Below are 21,983 nucleotides of genomic sequence, written 5' to 3' on the forward strand. Positions count from 1 at the left end.
TGGAGTGGTTGGATACAGGGAGATGGAGCATTTGCAGTTAGTAAAGTTCTGCTGTCGGTTTTGTTTTGTTTTGTTTTGTTTTGTTTTGTTTTGTTTCCTTTCATTTTTGGATAGATTTTTTGGATAGCCTTTTTTTTTTCTTTTTAAATACAAATTTTGTTTTCTGTGCAACATTCTGATCATAGTTTCCCATCGCAAAGCTCTTTCCAGATCCTTCCTCCCCATCCACCACCCCGTACTAACCCAGGCCTGCCCTTAGATGTGGTTGATGCATACCCAGGTGAGTCTCCATTGGAGAAAGGACGATATTCCCATCTCCTATGACTGTCAATGGCAGATGACTTAAATGCCAGTGACTTCAGACTTGACTCCATTTTCCCCTCTGAGAACTGGGTTTGGATCTGTTGAACGCAGGCAGGCCCTCGGTTTTGAAACAAACAAACAAACAAACAAACAAACAAACAAACACACCAAAAAATATTTAAAGCAGGCAACAACTGCCTGCACGCCAAGAGACTGTTGACTCCTCTTTGGAGCTAGTACGATGTGAAACTTGCTTAATAAAGTAGAGTCCACACAACACAAAGGGAACACTTTAACAAATTATGAAGGAGAGAGGGGGGGGTATGTTTATCTACCTCCTCTTGTTTCTCAGACTAGAGATTTCATCTTCCTCTGTCTCTCGAGTGCTGGTGGCTTTGCTGCTGGTTTGGGGGGGGGGGGATTGGGATAGGGATAGGAAGAGAAAAGGCTTGAGTGCTGATTTTAAAGCTCTTTCTCTCTAAAGCTCTCTCTCTCTCTCTCTCTCTCCTTCCCCCTCTCCTTCTCCCTATCCCTCTCTCTCTTTCTCTACACACACACACACACACACACACACACACACACACACACACACACTTCCTAGGATGAAAGAAACAAATGAAAAGGAAGGCACCTATGGTGATGCATGACTTTGATCTCACTTTGGTCTCAGCACTGGAGAGGAAGATAGGAAGACCTATCTAGAGGCAATGTGAAGAAGGCCTATGTCAGATGAGTTAATGGCTAGGGAACTGTTACCTGGGTAGTCTGCCATTTTGTTGCACTTGCTAATATTATAAGGACACTTTGTCATTGGTTGTTTCTGCTGTTACTGCCAGAATTCATTACATATTCTGTTAGGTTCTTCTGTGTGATAACACACTCAGAAACCAAACACTGTAGAAGTTAGTCTAACTGCTTTCTTTGTTGTCTAGTTACCTGCAATAACCTTGGACCTAAACTGAACACCCAGCAGCATTTTCCGCACCCACCCATGTATAAGCTTTTATAAGCTGGACCACCAACACTAGATCAACACTGCAGACAGAGACTATTTGGAACTGGACTTCCATTTTGAGTTTTTGTTTGTGTTCTTGTTTTTTTCTCCTGTCCTGTCCTGTCCTGTCCTGTCTTGTCCTGTCCTGTCCTGTCTGTCTGTCTGTAAATCCACACATATAGTTCTTTCCACGTCTTATATTTCAAAACAAATAATGCTTGTTGTGATTCTCATTCATTCAAGGGTACTACTCTCTAGATCAGAGGAGCCCCCTTACTCCACAGGTAGTGATGACCGGAGTGTTCAGTGCAACTAAGCAGGAATTTTATGGTTGCTGCCATTATTCTTGATCTTACCCAAGGTAGGGTTGGGGACATGGTTGCCAAGATGGCGACCAATAGACAGTAATTGAAGAGATGGAACAATAACCTACAATTCTCCCTCTCTTTCACAGTTTCTCTGTCACTCTCTGTCTCTCTTCCCTCCTTCCCTCCCCCCTCTCTCAGACCTGAGTGAACATTGGAACTAAAGTAAATGTACATGTGAAAAGAAGCCAGGTGTGGTGCTGCATTTCTTTGATTGCATCACTTGAGAGGTGAAGGTGGGTAGAACTCTGTGAGCAGGCTGCAGACCTGATCCAGGTACTGATTTCCAGGGCTTTTGTGCAAAGACCCCTGACTCAACTAAAGAAATGAAGAGGAAAATAAAGAAACAGATACAATTAACTCGGAATAAACCAAACAAACTAAGAAAAAGGAAAGGCAGTAATGGGGCGGCCTGGATTACAGAGGAAGGGCAAACATTTATCTGCCATTGCCGCCTCGTTTGAACACACAAACACACGCAAGGGGGGGGGGAGAGAGAGAGAGAGAGAGAGAGAGAGAGAGAGAGAGAGAGAGAGATCAATTTGTTAATCTGTTTGTCTCCCTCCCCTAGTTTTTCAGACAGGGTTTCTCTATGAATTCCTCTGTGGACTGGTGGCTCAGAGGGCAAAGCTGCTGGCTGTTAAAGGTCTAGGTAAAACATGAAGGCCTAGATACAATGTGAAGGCCTGAGGGAACTGTTAAGGCCTAGATGCCCTGTGAAGGAGGCCTACATCAGGTATACATATATACACAGATATTCATATTCATGGATATGTATATGAATGTGTATCCTTTATTTTATTAGCTTATTTTTAGTAGAATTTCCATGCTCATCAAAAGAGGAAATTTTGTTTGGCATCAGATTCTTCTTGAACAAAAAATGGATATAAATAATCCCATATTCAGATGTTTTTTCTAATATTGAGAAGATATTCCCAGATATGGTATTAATCCATCATAGTCCATGTGTGAACACACAACAGACTTAGTAAGAATTTTGGCAAATGGATTTTACAAACTTATATAGGGTTATTAAGAGCAGTGGTAACATTTTTTAACTTGATATTTTATATATTTACATTGCAAATGTTATTCCCTTGCCCAGTTACCCACTCTCCCACACTCCACCCCCTGCTTCCATGAGGATGCTTTTCCTCCCATCTACCCACTCGCACCTCAACACCATGCCATTCCCCTACACTGGAGAAAGGAGCATTCACAGGACCAAGGGCTTCTCCTCCTATTGATGCCAGACAATGCCGTCCTCTGCTACATATGCAACTGAAACAATAGGCTCTTACATGGGTACTATTTGGTTAGTAGTTTAATCCCTAGGAGCACTGGTAAGTCTAGTTGGTTGATATTGTTGTTCTGCCTTTGGGTTTGCAAACCCGTTCAGCTCTTCCTTCACTCCTTCGTTGGAGTCCCCATGCTCAGTCTGATGGTCAGCTTCAAGCATGATTGTCTATATCAGTGAGGTTCTGGCAGAGTCTCTCAGGAGACATCCACATCAAGTTCCCATCAGTAAGGACTTCTTGGCATCAGCAATACTAACTAGGTTTGGTGGCTGCATATGTGATAGATCCCCAGATGGGGCAGCATCTAGATGGCCTTTCCTTAAGTCTCTGCTCCACTGTGTCCCTATATTCCCCTCCCTCTTGATTATTTTGTTCCCCCTTCTAGGAAGGACTGAAGTGTACACATTTTGTTCTTCCTCCTTCTTGAGCATCATATGGTCTATGAATTGTATCTTTGGTATTCCAAGCTTTGGACTAGTATCTACGAACTGGGTTAGTTCACTCAGGATGATATTTCCTAGTTCCATTCATTTGCCTAGGAATTTCATGAAGTCATTGTTTTTAAAAGCGGAGTAGTACTTCATTGTGCAAATATGCCACATTTTCTGTATCCATTCCTCTGTTGAAGGGCATCTGGGTTCCAGCTTCTGGCTGGAGGGCCTTTGCACTAGAACCCAACCAGTCTGATGTCTCTCTCAGACATGCTCAAAAGTTGTTGTCCTGGGTGATTCTAGAATTCCATAAATCTGGATATAGTATTTTGTGTAAAATTACGAAAGCATTTTAATTAAATTAAAATAAAGGAAAAGTTAAAACGATGGATAAACTCTCTTCCAGCTTAATCTTTTCTTGGTTATTATCAGTATCTAAGATACATGCTGGGTGACGACAGCAAATTAAGAATTAGCCTGCAGTCCCTTAACTGTTTTCTATGCATCTGTAGGGTTGTGTGTTGTATGAATGTAGGTGGATGTGAGTGTGTGGTGAGTGTCTGTAACTGCGTGGCTTTACCCATCTGTGCATGTGTTTTTGGAGTCCTGAGATTTCAAGGGTCTTCTTTAGTGCTGTTCACTGTTCTTGACATAAAGTCTCTTGGTGAACTAGAAATTCAGTGTGGGATTGGAGAACTGGTCAGTGAGCCCTCAGGATTCAGAGGTAATAGTTATGTGTAGCCATCCCCTATGCCTGGCATTATGTATACATGCTGAAGATTCACACCCAGGTCCTTATGCTTCTACCCACTGAGCAATTTCCCAGTCGTAGAGTGGTGAATGTTTGCTTAAGATTTGATAATAGAGGAAGGGGAGGGGGGAGGGGGATGTTTGCCCGGAAACCGGGAAAGGGAATAACACTCGAAATGTATATAAGAAATACTCAAGTTAATAAAAAAAATAAAATAAAAATAAAAAAAAAAGATTTGATAATAGACCTTAATTGTTTTTTGTTTTTGCTTTTGTTTGTAATTTTCCATAGGTAACAAGCAGGTGGATATTATAAAACACACCTGAATAGACCAGAAAATAAAAATAGGGGTAGATGCATTACAAGAAATCTATAAAACTGTATTTTGCGTACTTACCTTGTGAAGCACAGTTAACATTTCTGGGTTTGCCTGTTATATACAACATAGTTTGATATAAGGACAGTTTGGACTCTATAAATGGACAAGTAGTAAGAGAGATACATCTCTTGAAATAGTATAGAGAATGTGATACTTTATCACAGGAGAATTAAAACTGAGCCACATAGCCTTCAGCAGAGGAAATGAGGGAGAAGTGTGTATGTACCTTTTGCAGCACAGTCTCTGGAATAAAACAAACAGGGACATTTAAAGAAATATATAGCAGTGTTTAAGACTTCATTTCTCTTCCAATATTTGCAATTACATAGTCAAACATTATATCTTGGAGTCATAGATCACTGTGCTATCTAGGATTGCACGATGAGGATGGCATAGTGGCAGTATAGTAAAATAACTGATAGGAAAAGCAGAGAAGTCACCCCATTAGGATTCATATGAATTGCATTTCCTCCCTGCTGGGAACTAAGCAACAATGGGGACAACTGTACAAGTACCTCTGTAGTACTTTGGTGTCTTGGGGTTATGTCCAGAGGATATACAGCTGGAGCACATGGTGTTATTTTTGTTTGTCTGATTGAAAATGTGATTGCTGTTAGTAAACATTTTTGTGAAGATTGCCTGAAATTTATTTGCACTTTATTAGAAATTGTAGAATCATATTTTTAATTTGCAGTCCTGGGGGTACTGGTGGTTGTACATGGGGAACAACTAAGTTAGCCAATGATTACGTCAGACAATGCTGACGAAAAGAACATGGGATACCACAGTTAGAGCTTCCTGGGAACTGATAACCACAACCTTCGGGAAGAGTCTCTTCCCTCAACCTTGACTCCTTTAAGACATTGGCTTCAGCATCAGACAGGCCTTGACAAGTGTGATCCTGGGTAAGGGCATAGAACTAGTGTTCCAGTTATTCTTTTGTCCAGGTCTTTCAGACAGCCTTGGGCAGTCCTGGCTCCCCACATTTATAGGTACTTCATAGTATTCATAAGTCTTTCCAGCTGGATGTGACTTTTGAATTTTCTTTCATAAGCAGGAAAGTGTTAGAGCACAGTCCTGTCTAACTGGCTGCTTTCCTCAAACCTGCCATCCCCTTTGTAACCTCAATATAATTGATAAGCAACATATTCTGTGGCCTTGTAGTCTCTCTGTCCCTTGCATCTGATTCCCAGACGCCAAAAACCTTTAATGGTAACTCTTCCTCCACCTTTTTTCTTTCTGTGATTCATCTATTAGTCTAGATCACATGATGGATATCCTACCCAAAAAATCATATGATTGAGAAACACCAAACTCCTATAATTTCTTAGAAATTAAAAATCCTCACTCTCCTATCTTTGTCTTTAGTATCCCCTCATGGTTATATGTGGCCATGATGCAATAAATCACTTCATACTCAAGGACTTAAGCATGTTTTCCCTTCAGGACACTCGATACACAATATATGTGCTTCAGTAAAAATAAAAACAACAAAACAAAACAAAAATCCCAAAAGAACTTGTTCCCATGTATACCCTAGCTGTCTCACTTTCTTGATAGTTCTGGTGCCATTGGAAATAGCAATAATTTATCTCAGTGGCTCCATGCTGCCCCCATCTACTTTCTGACACACTATTCTTTCCAACATGGCACCCTGTCAGGCTGCTCCTCCCTCATCCACAGCCCTCTTGGTTGGGTTTCTACCAAACCAGGCATACACATCCCAATTCTGTGGTAGGCCCATGCATCTGGCCACCATACACTCTTTTAAACTCAATTAAGTTGCCACATGAAAGAACACATCAAACAATATTTTCTCATCCAATTGATAAGATATAATTTGCCAATCTAGATGGCACAAAATCCTGTACACACCCACCCCTTGAGAATAACACACCTGAAATATAACAACCTGTAATATGTACAGAGAGGCATCTAAACATCTACTGCCATGTTCTCTGTGCTCTCACATTCTCACTCTGGCTTCCTCTGCCTCTCTAAAACTTTTCACCCACCCACCCATCCTTCCTTCTTATCCAATGACAGGCCTAGTTCTATCCTGTACCTGCCTTCACCTTAATAATGCCATCAATCTACACTTTACCCTTTTAATTAAAAACAAAACCAAAACTTGTTTCTCAAATATAAGTTGAGCACAACTATTATCATTTTGTAATTTAAAAGTATAAGATGTACCTAACACCCAGTCCAACATTTATCAGTTAAACAGAACATGTAGTTATCTATTTTAGCTTTTAAAAGGCTTAAAATCTGTTATATCCTGGCTAGCTTATATATTATCTGATAACTAGATAATTAAATATGTATTCTCAAAGTTACATAGTCTGAGTGGGTTATAAGATTATACTAAGTTTTCAACCCAACCAGTAATCTGAGAATGACCCATATATCTGTAAATATAGGAAGCCCAGCATGGCTTCTAGAACTGAGACAGGTTATAGAGACAATTTTCTATTTGCACAGTCCCCTGTGAGCAACATGTGAGAGCAAGTCTTCAGGCTTCTGGTCTAGGACCATCAGACAGACTTTTGAAACACTGAATTTTGAAGGGCTAATCATTCTGCCCTGGCAGAAATTTTCAGCCAATTTATTCTGCAATGTTTCCTTTTCTGGACAGTAATTAGTCTGTAGAAGAATTGAAGCAATTTTTGCATAGTGCCTGTCTATCACATTAAATCACCTCACCTGGAGGTGGAGATTTTCAGTTTCTTCTTTGAATATACCAAAGGAGAGCTGATGGGAACAGACATGACTCAATAAAAGTTAAAGAACATTAAATGTCATATTTTGTGGACTTGTGGTGTTTTTTAGAAACCATCTAACTATATAAGTAATCTGGACTGTTGTCCATTAATTATCCTAATAAATTATCTTGAAAGCACTCTAACAGTAAACTTAGAGCAATGAATTTGCTATTTGGCCTTAGACTCACGTGCTTAATCATCTCAGCTTCAGTTTTTAATAGCAGAGAAGGACTAGGTATAAGCCATCTATGCTGAAATGTGTTGTAGAGGCACAATACCTGTACATCAGAGTAACAATATTAATTTTAAATCAATAAGAAATTTATATTAAAGAAAATCTTAAAAATCTAAATTTGTATCATATAAATTCTGTGCCAATGTAAAAGATCATAATTTTAGTTTAGTAATAAATATAAACATAATTATGTACAGCTTGAAGAAACCATTGAAGTGTTTTTGCCCTAATTCCCTGGACTTTGGGGGACTAAAAGTAGTTATTCTAAGGTTGTTTTCCTGAGGAATTTAGAAATGCTTATAATTTAACAGGGAGGAATTAGCTCAAACTGATTATACATAATCTCATTCGGTGGAAAACCTTGTATTTATTACTAACCTAAAGTTTTAATCTTTTACATTCGAAAGTATATTAAAATGCATTACATTCTCTCCCATGATCTCTTAAGGTGATCTCTTAAACAGTGAAGAAAACTTGTACATCTTTTAAACTCATCTATTATTTCTACATATATGTTTATAAGCTATTTAGAATTTGTTTATAGAGATATTCTATCTTCTGTTAATTAAGTAAACATTTGTTCTTTTGTATTTTTCTTTATTTTTTATATAAAGAAATATACTTGTATGCACTCTACATTCTCTTTACCAAATCTCACCAGATTTTCTGTAATACATCTCCTGACACCATGTCTTCATCTTTATACTTTTTAGATCTCTTCAAAAAATCAGATTCTGGTATCACTCATGAAGGGAATCTATTGAAGCACGAGCAAATTACCAAGGCAAACCCCACCCCCCTGCCCAAATGAATGATTCTTCATTCACCAGTAGCCATCAAATGCCAAAAGCCCCTCTATATGGCATTGGCAAGGGTTGGTCCCCCCATCTAAGCCCTGACTCTAGCTGGCTTGATCATGTGAAAGTATTGTGTTAACACAGGTGTTGTGGGTTCATGAGTGTGATAACCATGAGCTGCCCAGAGGACAGCTTTTCATTCTCTGTACCTAATAGCTATCACAATTTTTTTTATACAGTAGAGATCAATACAATGTCCATTGCAAGAAGGAAGGAACATACTCATCTGATTATTATGGAGACGTTATTAAAAATTTTAGTTTCTAAATGCCTTTTATTTATGTAAAATTCCAGAAAATTTTGTTTCTGTTTATTGTCTGAAACATCTTCCTTTCATTCATAACAAACTCAATGATAGTTCTAACTTTTGAAATTACATTATAATATAATGTATATGTATCAAACTTTTCTAAATTTGTGTGCATGTGTATCCCATTTTTAAGAGTATTAATTTTTTTCTTAATGTTTTCTAGCTGTATTAATACGATCATAAGATTTCCTTTTTAAGTAAAATAACTTATGCATTATTTTATTAAAATAAGTCTTAATTTTATATCTTAAATATTATTTTCTATTGCATATATAGATGAATTCTAGTTGCTAACATTTGGTTAATCAATTAGTTCCTTGTTTATTAAATTGTAAATTTATATTTTTGTGTTGATACTAACTTTTGTAAAGTTTGCATACATAATTTTCATATTTATTCAGTTGATATCACATGATCCATAAAATTCTTTCTCTTCAAAAAACTACAACATAAATTTTGATTAGTTTAATGAACAAAGACTATTAAATGCACCTGTAGAAATTATTGATTTGAATCACTATAGATAATAATTTGATATTAAATACTGGGTAGTGGTATGGGATTGCATTTTAACTATCTGAATTATGCTGTTTCAAGGTTATGTTAAGTGACTTTTTTATAGATATGTACAGTATTAACACGACTTGCATTCAAATCATTGTTCTTTGTCCTTCATTTTCTTTTTGACTTTTTTTTAGTTTTTCATATTTAAAAGCATGAAGCATCTGAACATGTGTGCACAAATGAGTACAGTTGCTTGCAAAATGTAGGAGAGGGTACCCAATTTCCTGAGCTCGATTGACAAGTAGTAATGACCCACCAAGTATAGATACTGGACACTGAACTTAGGTTCTCTACTAGAGACCAAGTAAAACCCAGGAGCCTTTTCTATAGGTCCTGCTTTTAATTTTTGTTAAGGGTTTAGTTCTGTGTGCCTTTCTTCTTCATGAAAACAAGTTTATCGCATTTGATACAAACAATTTTGGGTAAATATTCATCTTTAATAAATTGGGATTCATAATTTTGAACTGTATTTCCTATTGATTTTAGTAAGATGATATCATACTGACATATACTATCAGAAAATCCTGCATGAAGTCACCATGACTAAAAATAGGAATAGAGAAGGCTTAAAAAATTATACTTCATTAAAGCTTGATATGTCCACCATTCATCACATTAAAGTAAGCTCATATGTGGGAAAAGATACTTCAAATCAATCAGTTGAGGATTTGCCTTATTCTTATACAATCAACTCAGCTCATTTATATTCTACCACTGTGAGCAAATTCCCTGCCCAGGTGACTGCCATGTGGTTTTTCTCATCATTATCTTTTTGAATTTTGCTGTACATATGTCTAGTTTGAAAAATTTGAAACTTAATGAGGCTTGAATGGATTAAGAAAGAATCACCATTGTTTCCTTCATTTGCTCAGTCCTTTTTCTTCCCCTTCGCAACACAGCAAATTGCCTTTATTTCAGTATGCATCCACATTTCAACATTTAGTGGTCCTGAACAGGTTGGGGAGCATGACAGTGAGCCAGGAGCCAGGCCCACCAATCTGCAAACGATCTGTGAACATGGTGACACAGAGCTCCTCTGGGTCCCTGCTGAGGGTCTGAGGAGCAACACTGAAACCCATGTTTGCAGGGTCAGGGCTTCGTGTTCCAGCTGTCAGGCTCCACACCAGACCAGATGGGTGGTCAGGGTGGCTGAAGCCCTGTTCAAACCTCTTCAGTGTGTAAAAGCAAAGCAATTATGGGAAAAGGAACCAACTCAGAACCATGTGCACCAAGGACTCTCCACATGGCCTTTCTCTAGGCATATATCCAAGGACCCTGAGTGCTGGCCCATGTCTGAGTCGCCATGTGACTGCTCTGTTCATCTCTAGACCTGAGCTCAAAGCTCAAGAGCTGATGGTGGTGGCAGGGCCGAGGACCCGGTGCTCCCTTCCCAGGCTGGTAGCAGGTGAACATGTGTGGTCCAGAGCTAAGTGAGGGAGGCCAGCCTTTCTCAACCTCATCTGGTGGCTTCTGTCCACAGCAGGTGTTGGGTGGTGATGGGCAACAAGGGACTTGAGGAGGGGAAAGCAGCACCCCTTGATAAAGGTGGGGAGATGGGAAGCTGTGAATTCCTCACTCGCGGCCAATTTCAGAGGGAGGGGAGGTTACAATCTAAGCTTTAGCCAAGGGTGGGAGTGAAGAAGTGGGGACCATGGCTTGGATGGGGCAATCACTTAAGACTTAAGAAAGCAGGGGTGCAGCCAAAGCACCCCAAGCCTAGTGGTGGTCAGTCCCACAGCTGCTATCTGAAGCCTCCCCATCTATTCTAAGGGCCACCACACAGCTGTGGTGGAAAGCAGGGCGGTCAAAGGCATACCCAGGCCAATTGCCAGCAGCAGGTGATTGTGTGAGATCTGGCTGTCCACAGTTGCACTAGCTGTGCCCACCGCTCCCAAAGGAAACCGATTTCAACACACCTTATTGATCCCAGAAGTTCAACCAGGCAGAGAGCGGTTATACTTGACAGATGATGTTACACAGCACAACTTAGGTATTTCAAATGGACAAGAAGTTAGTATTAGAGCAGTGTCTCCGGATGAAGTCTGAGTGGGGCTTCCTCTCCAGTACTTTGAGGTCGACAGATGGATCTAGAGAATTCACTACTGTGGAAAATGAAGACTTGGGTTGGATGGGGAAGGGAGGCCGGGGCCTTGGTGACTAATTGCTGTAACACAGTTCTTCTGGTGGCTGTGGCAGCTTCATGTTCTCTTTTGAAATCATCAAGCGCCTCAGTTCCTGCAGGATGACTTTGATGCTGTGGGAATTTTGCCACTTTTCCAGCACTGCCATGGCTCGTGGATCCACCACTCCATTGGAACTGCTCAAGCCGTTCATATTGACTCTTGTTACAAATCTCACAGACTGGGATGCTTCTCGATACTTAGGCCCACGCTCTATCTTAAGGCGGTATATTTGGTTTTCATAAATTGTTTGTGGAGGCCCAATTAACATGCCTATCCATCTTGTGAGTGTCATGTCTTCATCCTCCTCCAGACCCTAGCTAACTGTGCTGTCACCTACTCCTTTCTTGCCTTCTTCCAGCTCTTCCAACAGTTGGAAATTTCGAAGGACTTTTACTCCCGAGCCTGTGGTGGCTGCCATCTTGCATCGCTATCGCTCAAAGTCAGTCCTTCCTTTCTTCCTCTACCCCTAGGTCCCTTGCTCCTTCTCTCTCTCTCTCTCTCTCTCTCTCTCTCTCTCTCTCTCTCTCTCTCTCTCTCTTCCACAGGGTCTCATAAATCCCAGACTTGCCTGAAGCTCACTATATATCCAGTGATGACTTTTAATGTCTGATATTCACCAATAAATTATAGATACAAACAACCATGCCTGATCTTTTACAGTTTTGGAACTCATCCAAGGGTGTCTTCCATACTGGCATGTAGCCTGTCAAATGAACAACTTACCAAATCTCTTCCTGTTTCTTCTTTGTTCCCTTCCTTCCTTCCTTCCTCTCCTCCTTCCTTCCTTCCTTCCTTCCTTCCATGCTTTCTTTTTTCCCTTTCTTTATTTTCCTTCTGTGATTTCTGCTCATGCATTTTCTTTTCATTTTGATTTTGAAGTTAAAAGCTATTACTGATGTTTTCACTTCTTGAAACCAGAAAGCATGAGCTGTAGAGCATTTAGACTTTCATATGTAGAAATCATTGTGTACCTATAGCAAAAACTATATACACTAAAGGTGGCAGAAGCATTATTGTCTCAAAGTACTGGCTCTGTTCTTCAATTATTATTATAAAGTTTTATTATTATTAATAGTCCATGTAACTAATATGTATACTATGAATATTTGCATTTTGAAAATGACAAAGGGTTATAAATTACATTTTCAATGCAGTAACACAGAAACAAGCATTTTTCTAATATTCTCATTCTAGAGCTAATATTTTATCTATCATGCAAATGTATTTTAGAGAAATTCATTAAGGATCCTCCTCTTGCTTAATTTTAGGTGACATTATCAAAACTTCTGAGAAAAAAGGAATACTAATGTGATTGTACTTAGTATCTTAAAGTTGAAATTGGTAAAAAACATAACACTAGGATGAATTTTTTTACAACTTGTGATTTCATTGAATAGGCATGAGATTAGACATGGCTTGTGTCATTCTTAGAAGTTCTTACAAGAAAGTAACAGGAGAATTCTTTCAGAGCTTCAGTGATTCATGTCATTATTTGAAGAAGATGCTTATCAGTTTTATCTGAGTTTACTGTCTAGGTGAGGTGTTTCCAGGATGTTTGCATCTTATTATAAGAAGTCACAGAGAGCAAGGTGACAAAGAAATTTTATTCAAAAGCAAAGTGAGAAACACTGGTATTCAGTGTAGCCTTAATTTGTGGACTTCCTGAGAAGGAGGAATTGCTTACTCAGAGTTCAGTGTGGATATTTCTGTTTTGATTGACGTTTTTTGATTAAGTAAGCCTTAATTTACTGTGAACATCAGTTTCCATGATGCATTTGATTTAACCAAATGCATATTCAATTATCACTAGGTATATGACATTAAACAGGATGTTTCCTTTGAAAGTTTTTCCAGAGGATTTAATACGACTTACTGAGTATATATTCTAAACTGGCTCAGGCCAGTTGAAACAGACTTCTCCCTCCAGTATGTGGATATGCTCTTGAATACTTTTGAATGGAAGTTGATCATGAAAGAGAAGTTAATAAATAATGTTATGTGCAAGGAGTCTTAGTCCATTGTTTGATATGTATACAGCTTCATGCAGGTGAGATGAGGTGAGCAACTTCATTGTTAGGTATATTTCTAGAAGGTAGATTTTATGCAGCCTAAGTCAAGTGAAGTCCCAAGTTGAAGTGCTTTGCCCATACCTATATGACTCACTCAAGCAATTTTAGTGCTTTTGCTTGTATTGTTACTTAGGCTCAGTACAGCTCCCTGCTTCTTTGATGTTTGCTCACACTCAGCTCAGTCAGTGACTGCATCTCAGTAGCTACTTGACTTATTTGGCTCTTGTTATTTGTCTTCCAATTTAATGGTATCTTCTTCAAGGATCAAACAATTTTGTCATTTTACGAATATTAATAAAACTAGTCATAAGCCCTTATCAAATGATATCCAAGTCTCCTATGCTGACATAAAATGGAACTGTCACTCCAGAGGCTTGCTGAGCTTCAATATGAACTAACTTCATGATGAGTAAATAACCTTCATCAATTGCTTATAAGAAATTCATTTAAATTTTGACAATTATGTTGGGCCAGCAAAAGGGAAAAAGGACTTGCAGAACAAGCTTAACACCCTCACTTTAATCATAGGAATCCATAGATAATGACCCATTACAGAAATTGGCCATCTGGCCTATACACATGCTGTGGAATCAGAAGACCTATGTGAACACACAGACATGCAGCACACACATGCACACACATGCACACACACACACACACCAAAAAATAATAAACTAATTTTTTTGAATTTTCTAATATTAATATGTCATGCCCTTACTTTATTCTGACAACTGATTTATTTCACATATGTGGATCCATGGTTTACAAAATAGTATTCATGATCAATGGCAATTATAAAGGTCAAGAGGACATTTTCATGAGTTCAAGGTTATAAATTTTTAATTTAATATTCCTCAGTACGTGACCACCAAGAATTAGTGTGTGATATGGTGTGTGTGTGTGTGTGTGTGTGTGTGTGTGTCTGTCTGTCTGTCTGTCTGTCTGTCTGTCTGTGTGTTCATGCCTATGTGTTCAACAGAAGACAGAGAAAGTAAATAGTATCCTCTTTTATGATTTTCTACACAATTTTCTCAATTCAAAGCCTTTCACTTATACTGATGCTATCTTGCTGTGCACAAGCTCCAGAAATTCTTTCTCTGTCATCATAGCACTGGGGTTATAGCTGTATACAACCATGACTGTTTTAAAGTTCGGGCACAGAAATTTGAATTCTCTTCTTTCTGCAGCAAATTCTTTCCCACACTGGGTTATCTCTTATCATCACTTCTGAGTAATTCTGAAGACTGTTGTTTTCATTCTCTGTAAATTTGGTAAATTATATTTACAGTCAGGATTTGGAATTTCTATGGTCTGATAATAAAACCTGCCCCATGTCATCTAAGAGGTTTTAGAATGTGGCATTGCTACTTACTTTTCATAATTTCAAATGTCTCCTCCTAAACGGAAATCAATGTGTTTTGATAATCATAATTTAGAATGTTTCCAACTGATTTAAAATGTTACTTCAAATTGTTAATTCACTCCTTTTTTTGTATCATGACATGATTTGGGCTTCTGGAAATATTAAGTTAAAGCAGAAATAAAAGTTTAGACATACTGTATCTACAAAGCTAAGGCTTAAGCAGCCAACAAGCATTTCTCTAACTGACATGTTTACAAAGGTGTCCTGTGAAAAAATAAACTAAAAAGTCAGAAATTTTGCTAGTTCAACACTCTGGGTACAAGTAGTTGAAATGACTGATCTTCTCTGCCAGACTGAGGATTTTGCTTTACTCCTGATGCACTGCAGTGTCAGCAATCAATGTTGTTTCTTTCTCTTGATCCATCTGACTAACTCCAGATACCTGATCTAACTGCAGCAGTGATTTGAAATATTGCTGCATTCACTGGCCATTTCAGTATAGAAAGAACTGGAAATGATATCTAAAAGGGGAAGACTCAAACTGAGCAAAGCATACTCTAGCTAATGCTGCAAGGTAACATGGTGATCAACATGGTTACTGACAGACCTGTATTTCATCTGTGGATGTCTGAAAGATATAACACTGTGAAAACCTACATATTCTTAGAGATGTAACATTCCTCCTCTGTTCACTGTGAGGATAAAATTAAATTGATCATGCAATAGTCTTAGTGGGAACTATGTCAAACTAATAACTATACATGATAGCAATTGTTATTTGGACTCTCTTCTTGATGCTGTTCTTTCAAAGCAAATCTGTTATCAATTAGTATTCAAAATATAACTGAAAAGAATGCCTCTACTGCAAACAGTTGCTTTTCTAAAACCTAATAGAATACATATTCTATGAAACTCCACATGACTTTTCCTCCTCCTCCTCTTCCTCCTCCTCCTCCCCCTCATCTTCTTTTTCTTCTCCTCCTCCTCCTCCTTCTTCATTCTTCCTCTTCTTGCCTCCCTCCTCCCCTCCTCCTCTTCTTCCTCTCTCTCTCTCTCTCTCTCTCTCTCTCTCTCTCTCTCTCTCTCTCTCTCACACACACACACACACACACACACACACTTTCCCTTTCTTAGAAGATCTAGGGTAAGGCAAGCCTCAAACTCCTTATGAATGATATAATCTTATCCTGAGTCCTGGGATGAACAGCTCAAGTCATTATATCTGGTTAAGTTATAGAAGAATGTATATCAGTGCCTTGTACATGCTAGGGATGCATTGTTCTGAAGTTTATCTCCAGCTCCCATCCACTTCCTAAAGCACAACATTTTCTAGCTTTAAATTGTTGAGGCAGCATTTCATGAACATTATGTTGGTTTTAATTTTACTGTGTAATTGAAAATGACCTTGAATATCTGTTCTTTGCGCCCCTACTTCTCGAATTCTGGAAGTACAGCTGTGTGCTGCCACACTGTGTTTTCTTTCTTTCTTGTCAGAAAAATAGTAATGAACAATTCATCTAATGTTCAAGACATGTGGAGGGGAGCTGTGACTCAAGATATTTGAGACACACACACACACACACACACACACACACACACACACACACATATTTATATCACAGCTCTGTCTATTTGTTCAATTTTCCCAGGTAAAGACACTGTGTGTCATGTACAAAATCCCCATGCAAATTAATTTTAGCTAACAAACCAGTCAAGCATTTTGCTCCTTCCCTTTCTAATTTGTTTGGCATGCTAATCACTGTACCACACGTCCTTGACAACTGTTTTGTCTTGCAAATTTACAGATGCACAGTCAGTGTAATGGCAGTTGACCAGGAGAGATTTTGCTAAAGTGCGTGTTGTTTTGTTATATCCAGGTTCCTTTAATTAAAATTTCAGACCTATGATCTTTCCTTATGGAAAATTGCACTTTGTTTACACTGAAAATACTATCTTTTAGGAATATTAAGTATTGATGCTGAAAAGATGGTTTAGTCAACAAAGGGCTTGCCACACTACATCAAGACCTGAGTTTGAGCACCAGAAACCATGTGCTGCAGCTTGCTTTCTATTACTAGGATAAAACATCATAACCAATTACAACTTAATACAGAAACACTTTGTCTTAAGATTAGATCATCATAAGGGAAAGTGAAGGCAGAAACTTGAAGAGAGGAACTAAAGCTGCCAGGAAGTAACACTGCTGAATTATTTGTTATCCATGGCATTCTCAGCCTGCTATCTTCTACAACCCAAAACAAACTGCCAAGGTGAGGCCCCACAATATTCCTAACTCCAATACTCATTCTTTACAAGGAAAAGGCCCCGGAACCAGTCTTTTGGGAACATTTTTGTCAGAAGCCATAGTAGGAGGTATGCTTCAGATTATAATCTGCAACAGTTTTGCTTTATAGGGAAAGCCCAAGAGAATTCATTTTAGGAAAGATTCCTGATATTAATATATGTTATTATTAAACATATATAGCAATCATTAGGTACTAGACCACCCCTTTTGAGCAGATAGTTGCAGATCTATGAAGATGCACTCTCTTGCAGTGATGCTATATAGACAAATAGATGACTTCTTAATTCTTAAGGATGATCCTAGAAGAATTACTGAAATATCAGTGATTATTAAGCTCTCTTAATAGGAGTACTGCTAGTAGATCCCTTTCCGATAGTCAAAACTGCAATGAGAATTCTGTCAGTCTCCCATGTGTCACCAAGTAATTGACTCTTACATAGTAACCACACTTTCTATTACTCAGAACACATTCCAAGAGATTGTAAAAACAATTAACTAAGGTCACAGGAAGGGAACTAACAATTTATTATAGGTAAAAGAAGATAAAATGTTGTCTGCGTTAATCTATACAAAACTTCACTAATAGCTTAGTTATGGTTTTCAACTCTCTATGAACCTGTGAAGATGTGACAGGTGGTGGATGTTTAACTAGATAATTACTCCTAATGGCTATGCATGTAATCACTCTCAGTTGTAAACTTCTATGTCATTTATGATTTGCTTTTATGTGTGAATGTGTGATGAACTTTTTAACATGTGATCATGTATTCTGAAAGTTGTATAAGTACTGAGGACAAAAAGATGAGAAAGAGAATTTTTCCCTTTTCCCATTCAGGATCTTTCTGCTTTTCCCCTTTAGATAGCTTTCATAAGAAATGTTTTACAACTTAGTAAAAAATATTATAATCACTTCTCAAAGTACCGCCCTTTTCCTGTAACTTCTGACTAGCTGGTGGAAAGTTCAATCTGTGCAGTTCCTTCTGAGATAGCAGAAAGTCTACTTACTTAATCTTTGCTGTTTTAGGAAGAGGTGTTAAGTGCCAGAAACTTGCAGTTTCTAGGCAGTTCAGCTACAGTAGCAAGGTAATTTAGTCTCAGATAAGTAAATTTTTTTATTATTACACAGCAACCCTAAATATGTCATAAGACAAAGTCTTATCCCTGTATCTTGTAAGGAAAAGTCGTATCCTCTCCCGATGCTCTTTCCTTTCTCTGCCTTATGAAAAACTGACAAGAAAGAAGACCCTGCCAAAGCTGGCACTGGGCACATTTTTTTTTCAGTTGAAGATTCCTCTACCCAGATCACCCTAGTTTGTTTCAAGTTGACAAAAGAAAGTAGTCAAGCTGTATGCAATGTAAAAAGGAGGACAACTAAAAAATTTCTAATTCTACCAGTGAGAAAATAAGGAAGTTAAGCAGAAATAGCTCTTGTGTGCTAGGAATAGTCAGTTTAACCAATTTTCAAGATATAGCTTCTGTTATGAAAACTTATCTCAAGAAGAAGATATTTAAAGGAGATAAAGGGGAACCTTAATAAGAAGATTAGAGGGGACAGGGATGAGGTGGTAGGCTATTATAGGGACTACTGTGACAGACAAGTAACTATAAACACCCCTTGAATATACATTTGGGACACTACCATTGTAGAACCTTCCTAAGCTAGACACACACACACACACACACACACACACACACACACACACATTATATGAAAGGAATATAGATGGAGTCATCAAAGATGAAGTTCTAAATAGATATCATATGTCACCATGTAAAACATTCGGCCAGGAATGCCTTGCATATTGTTAAATCATTGATGAAAGACGATACCATAGATCACCCCTCCCATCACAGGCCATTCTTCTGGGTATTATTTACTCTCTATAACAGGATAATAAATGTATAGTGCTGAGGATAACATACAATGTCAAACATGGAGAAGTAGAGCCAGAGCCCAGATAGATGTTTCATTCCTATTGACCAGTGTTTATGGTGCTGGAAGGGAAAAATATTTAGATAAAAGCCCTATAATCTATAACCGTCAGTTGGTTAAAAAAATGTACTCATTTAATAGTGGTATAAATGTGTGAATAAACAACCTCTTTTCTTTTACATTGTATTTGAGCCCCACTCTGTGAGACAGAATTCATATCTGACACTGATAAAGTAGCCACAAACCTGAGAATATATATATATATATGTATATGTATATATGTATATATATATGTGTATATATATATGTATATGTATATATGTATGTATATCTATATTTATATATGTGTGTGTGTTTGTGTGTGTGTAAGTGTGTGTGTATTTTCACATACATTTAGAGAAAAGCAATAATTTTATTGTTCTAAAGGAACATAGCAATAAAATAAATGGCTCCTGCTAATGTACTGTTGTTATAGGTGTAGATCAGTGCCATGTTCTGCCTTCGTAAGAGAAGCTTTCTTCCAGTTGAAGGGAACTAATATAGAGTTCAGATAGTGATGGAATTTTGAGCTCTCTATCATAAGAGAGATTTTTTTATCATACCCCTTACCTAAAATGTCAGTCATCTGTATGGAAGAGGAGGCAGAAAGAATGAAAGAGCCAGAGGTAGGTGATGACTTCAAAGAAGCCGTATTTTCATAACACAATCCTACAGATACACATATGAAGTCATAGGAACTCTGACAGCTTGAACAAGTTCTGCGCAAGCTCAAACTAGATTAAAAAGCTAGCACTGAGAAGGAAACATATATACAAAGTCTCATCCCCAGGCAAGAAGGTGTTGGTGATTGAAACTTGCTGACAAAGTGAAAACCGATTTTCTCCAAAGGAGTATCATGGTAAACCAATTTCACTCACTAGAAAGGAAAAAAAAAAAAAAAAACGTGCCCTGGAGTGTTGGGAGGCACATTGTTGACTCTACAATTCTTTGTGTGTCAATGTGTATACCTTGTCTTATTTTGTTTGTTTGGGTACTATTTTGTCTTATTACTTTTGTGTTTATTTTCAGTTGATTTTCGGGTAGGCTTTATATTCTTAAGAAAGGGAAAGATAGAGTTCTAGAAAAAGCATAAACACGGATTTGTAGATAGGTTTGGAGTATTTGTGTAGATTTCAATGAGAAGAAAAAATGTAACCAAAATGTATTTTCTGTAATTTTATTTTTTTAATTAAAGAAGTAAAACTTTAAATAGATAAATAACAAATAAGGTAGGAAAGAAATGAGGAAGACTTTGGATGGCAACCTCTAGTTTCTACAGTCACCTATACCAAAAGGAATGCACACTAAGTAAACACTAAGTTTCTACAAATAACAGTGGATAATAAAAACACCACACTCACAAAAATAGAAAAAAAAGTAGGGTTTATCAAGTAACATAGAGAAAGTATCATTGTATTGCCATAAAAATTTACCTAAAAATATGATTGTTTAATCTTGTATGTTTTAGAAAAGTTGGAAGGCATAAAAGGTTTGACTTTTCAGGCCTTTTTTGGTTTTAGAAAAGAGTTTAATTTAAGAAACACGTCTATCTGCAGGATTTTTTTTTTTATTAACATGAGTATTTCTTATATACATTTCGAGTGTTATTCCCTTTCCCGGTATCCGGGCAAACATCCCCCTCCCCCCTTCCCCTTCCTTATGGGTGTTCCCCTCCCAACCCTCCCCGCATTGCCGCCCTCCCCCCACCAGTCTAGTTCACTGGGGGTTCAGTCTTAGCAGGACCCAGGGCTTCCCCTTCCACTGGTGCTCTTACTAGGATATTCATTGCTGCCTATGAGGTCAGAGTCCAGGGTCAGTCCATGTATAGTCTTTAGGTAGTGGCTTAGTCCCTGGAAGCTCTGGTTGCTTGGCATTGTTGTTCATATGGGGTCTCGAGCCCCTTCAAGCTCTTCCAGTTCTTTCTCTGATTCCTTCAACGGGGGTCCTATTCTCAGTTCAGTGGTTTGCTGCTGGCATTCGCCTCTGTGTTTGCTGTATTCTGGCTGTGTCTCTCAGGAGCGATCTACATCCGGCTCCTGTCAGTCTGCACTTCTTTGCTTCATCCATCTTGTCTAATTGGGTGGCTGTATATGTATGGGCCACATGTGGGGCAGGCTCTGAATGGGTGTTCCTTCAGTCTCTGTTTTAATCTTTGCCTCTCTCTTCCCTGCCAAGGGTATTCTTGTTCCCCTTTTAAAGAAGGAGTGAAGCGTTCACATTTTGATCATCCGTCTTGAGTTTCATTTGTTCTAGGCATCTAGGGTAATTCAAGCATTTGGGCTAATAGCCACTTATCAATGAGTGCATACCATGTATGTCTTTCTGTGATTGGGTTAGCTCACTCAGGATGATATTTTCCAGTTCCAACCATTTGCCTACGATTTTCATAAAGTCATTGTTTTTGATAGCTGAGTAATATTCCATTGTGTAGATGTACCACATTTTCTGTATCCATTCCTCTGTTGAAGGGCATCTGGGTTCTTTCCAGCTTCTGGCTATTATAAATAAGGCTGCAATGAACATAGTGGAGCACGTGTCTTTTTTATATGTTGGGGCATCTTTTGGGTATATGCCCAAGAGAGGTATAGCTGGATCCTCAGGCAGTTCAATGTCCAATTTTCTGAGGAACCTCCAGACTGATTTCCAGAATGGTTGTACCAGTATGCAATCCCACCAACAATGGAGGAGTGTTCCTCTTTCTCCACATGCAGGATGGTATTTATATTGGAAGCACAAATTCTTATTTTACTCTTTTCATGGCTTTTTATACACATCACGGTGATTAATTTTGTTGTCAACTTGACAGGACCTAAAATCACCTAGGAGACAAACTTAAGGA

The 21,983-nt window shown here is 38.2% G+C and overlaps 1 protein-coding gene and 1 pseudogene across 1 annotated transcript; both read right to left on the minus strand.

The window, feature by feature from the left end:
• The window catches only part of LOC120099624 (uncharacterized), a 242,269-nt pseudogene that overhangs the window by 71,910 nt on the left and 148,376 nt on the right, over positions 1–21,983 (minus strand).
• LOC134481246 (ubiquitin-conjugating enzyme E2 variant 1-like) lies at positions 1,426–20,764 on the minus strand. Its single transcript, XM_063271833.1, has one exon. It carries the CDS (start codon positions 11,725–11,727, stop codon positions 11,410–11,412), a length of 318 nt encoding a protein of 105 aa, XP_063127903.1. The 5' UTR covers positions 11,728–20,764; the 3' UTR covers positions 1,426–11,409.

This window comes from Rattus norvegicus, chromosome 12, assembly GCF_036323735.1.
Source record: "Rattus norvegicus strain BN/NHsdMcwi chromosome 12, GRCr8, whole genome shotgun sequence".
NCBI classification, from domain to species: domain Eukaryota; kingdom Metazoa; phylum Chordata; class Mammalia; order Rodentia; family Muridae; genus Rattus; species Rattus norvegicus.

Coding starts and splice junctions, on each gene's coding strand:
- LOC134481246 (XM_063271833.1), bottom strand. CDS start 11,727: ATGACACTCACAAGATGGATAGGCATGTTAATTGGGCCTCCACAAACA.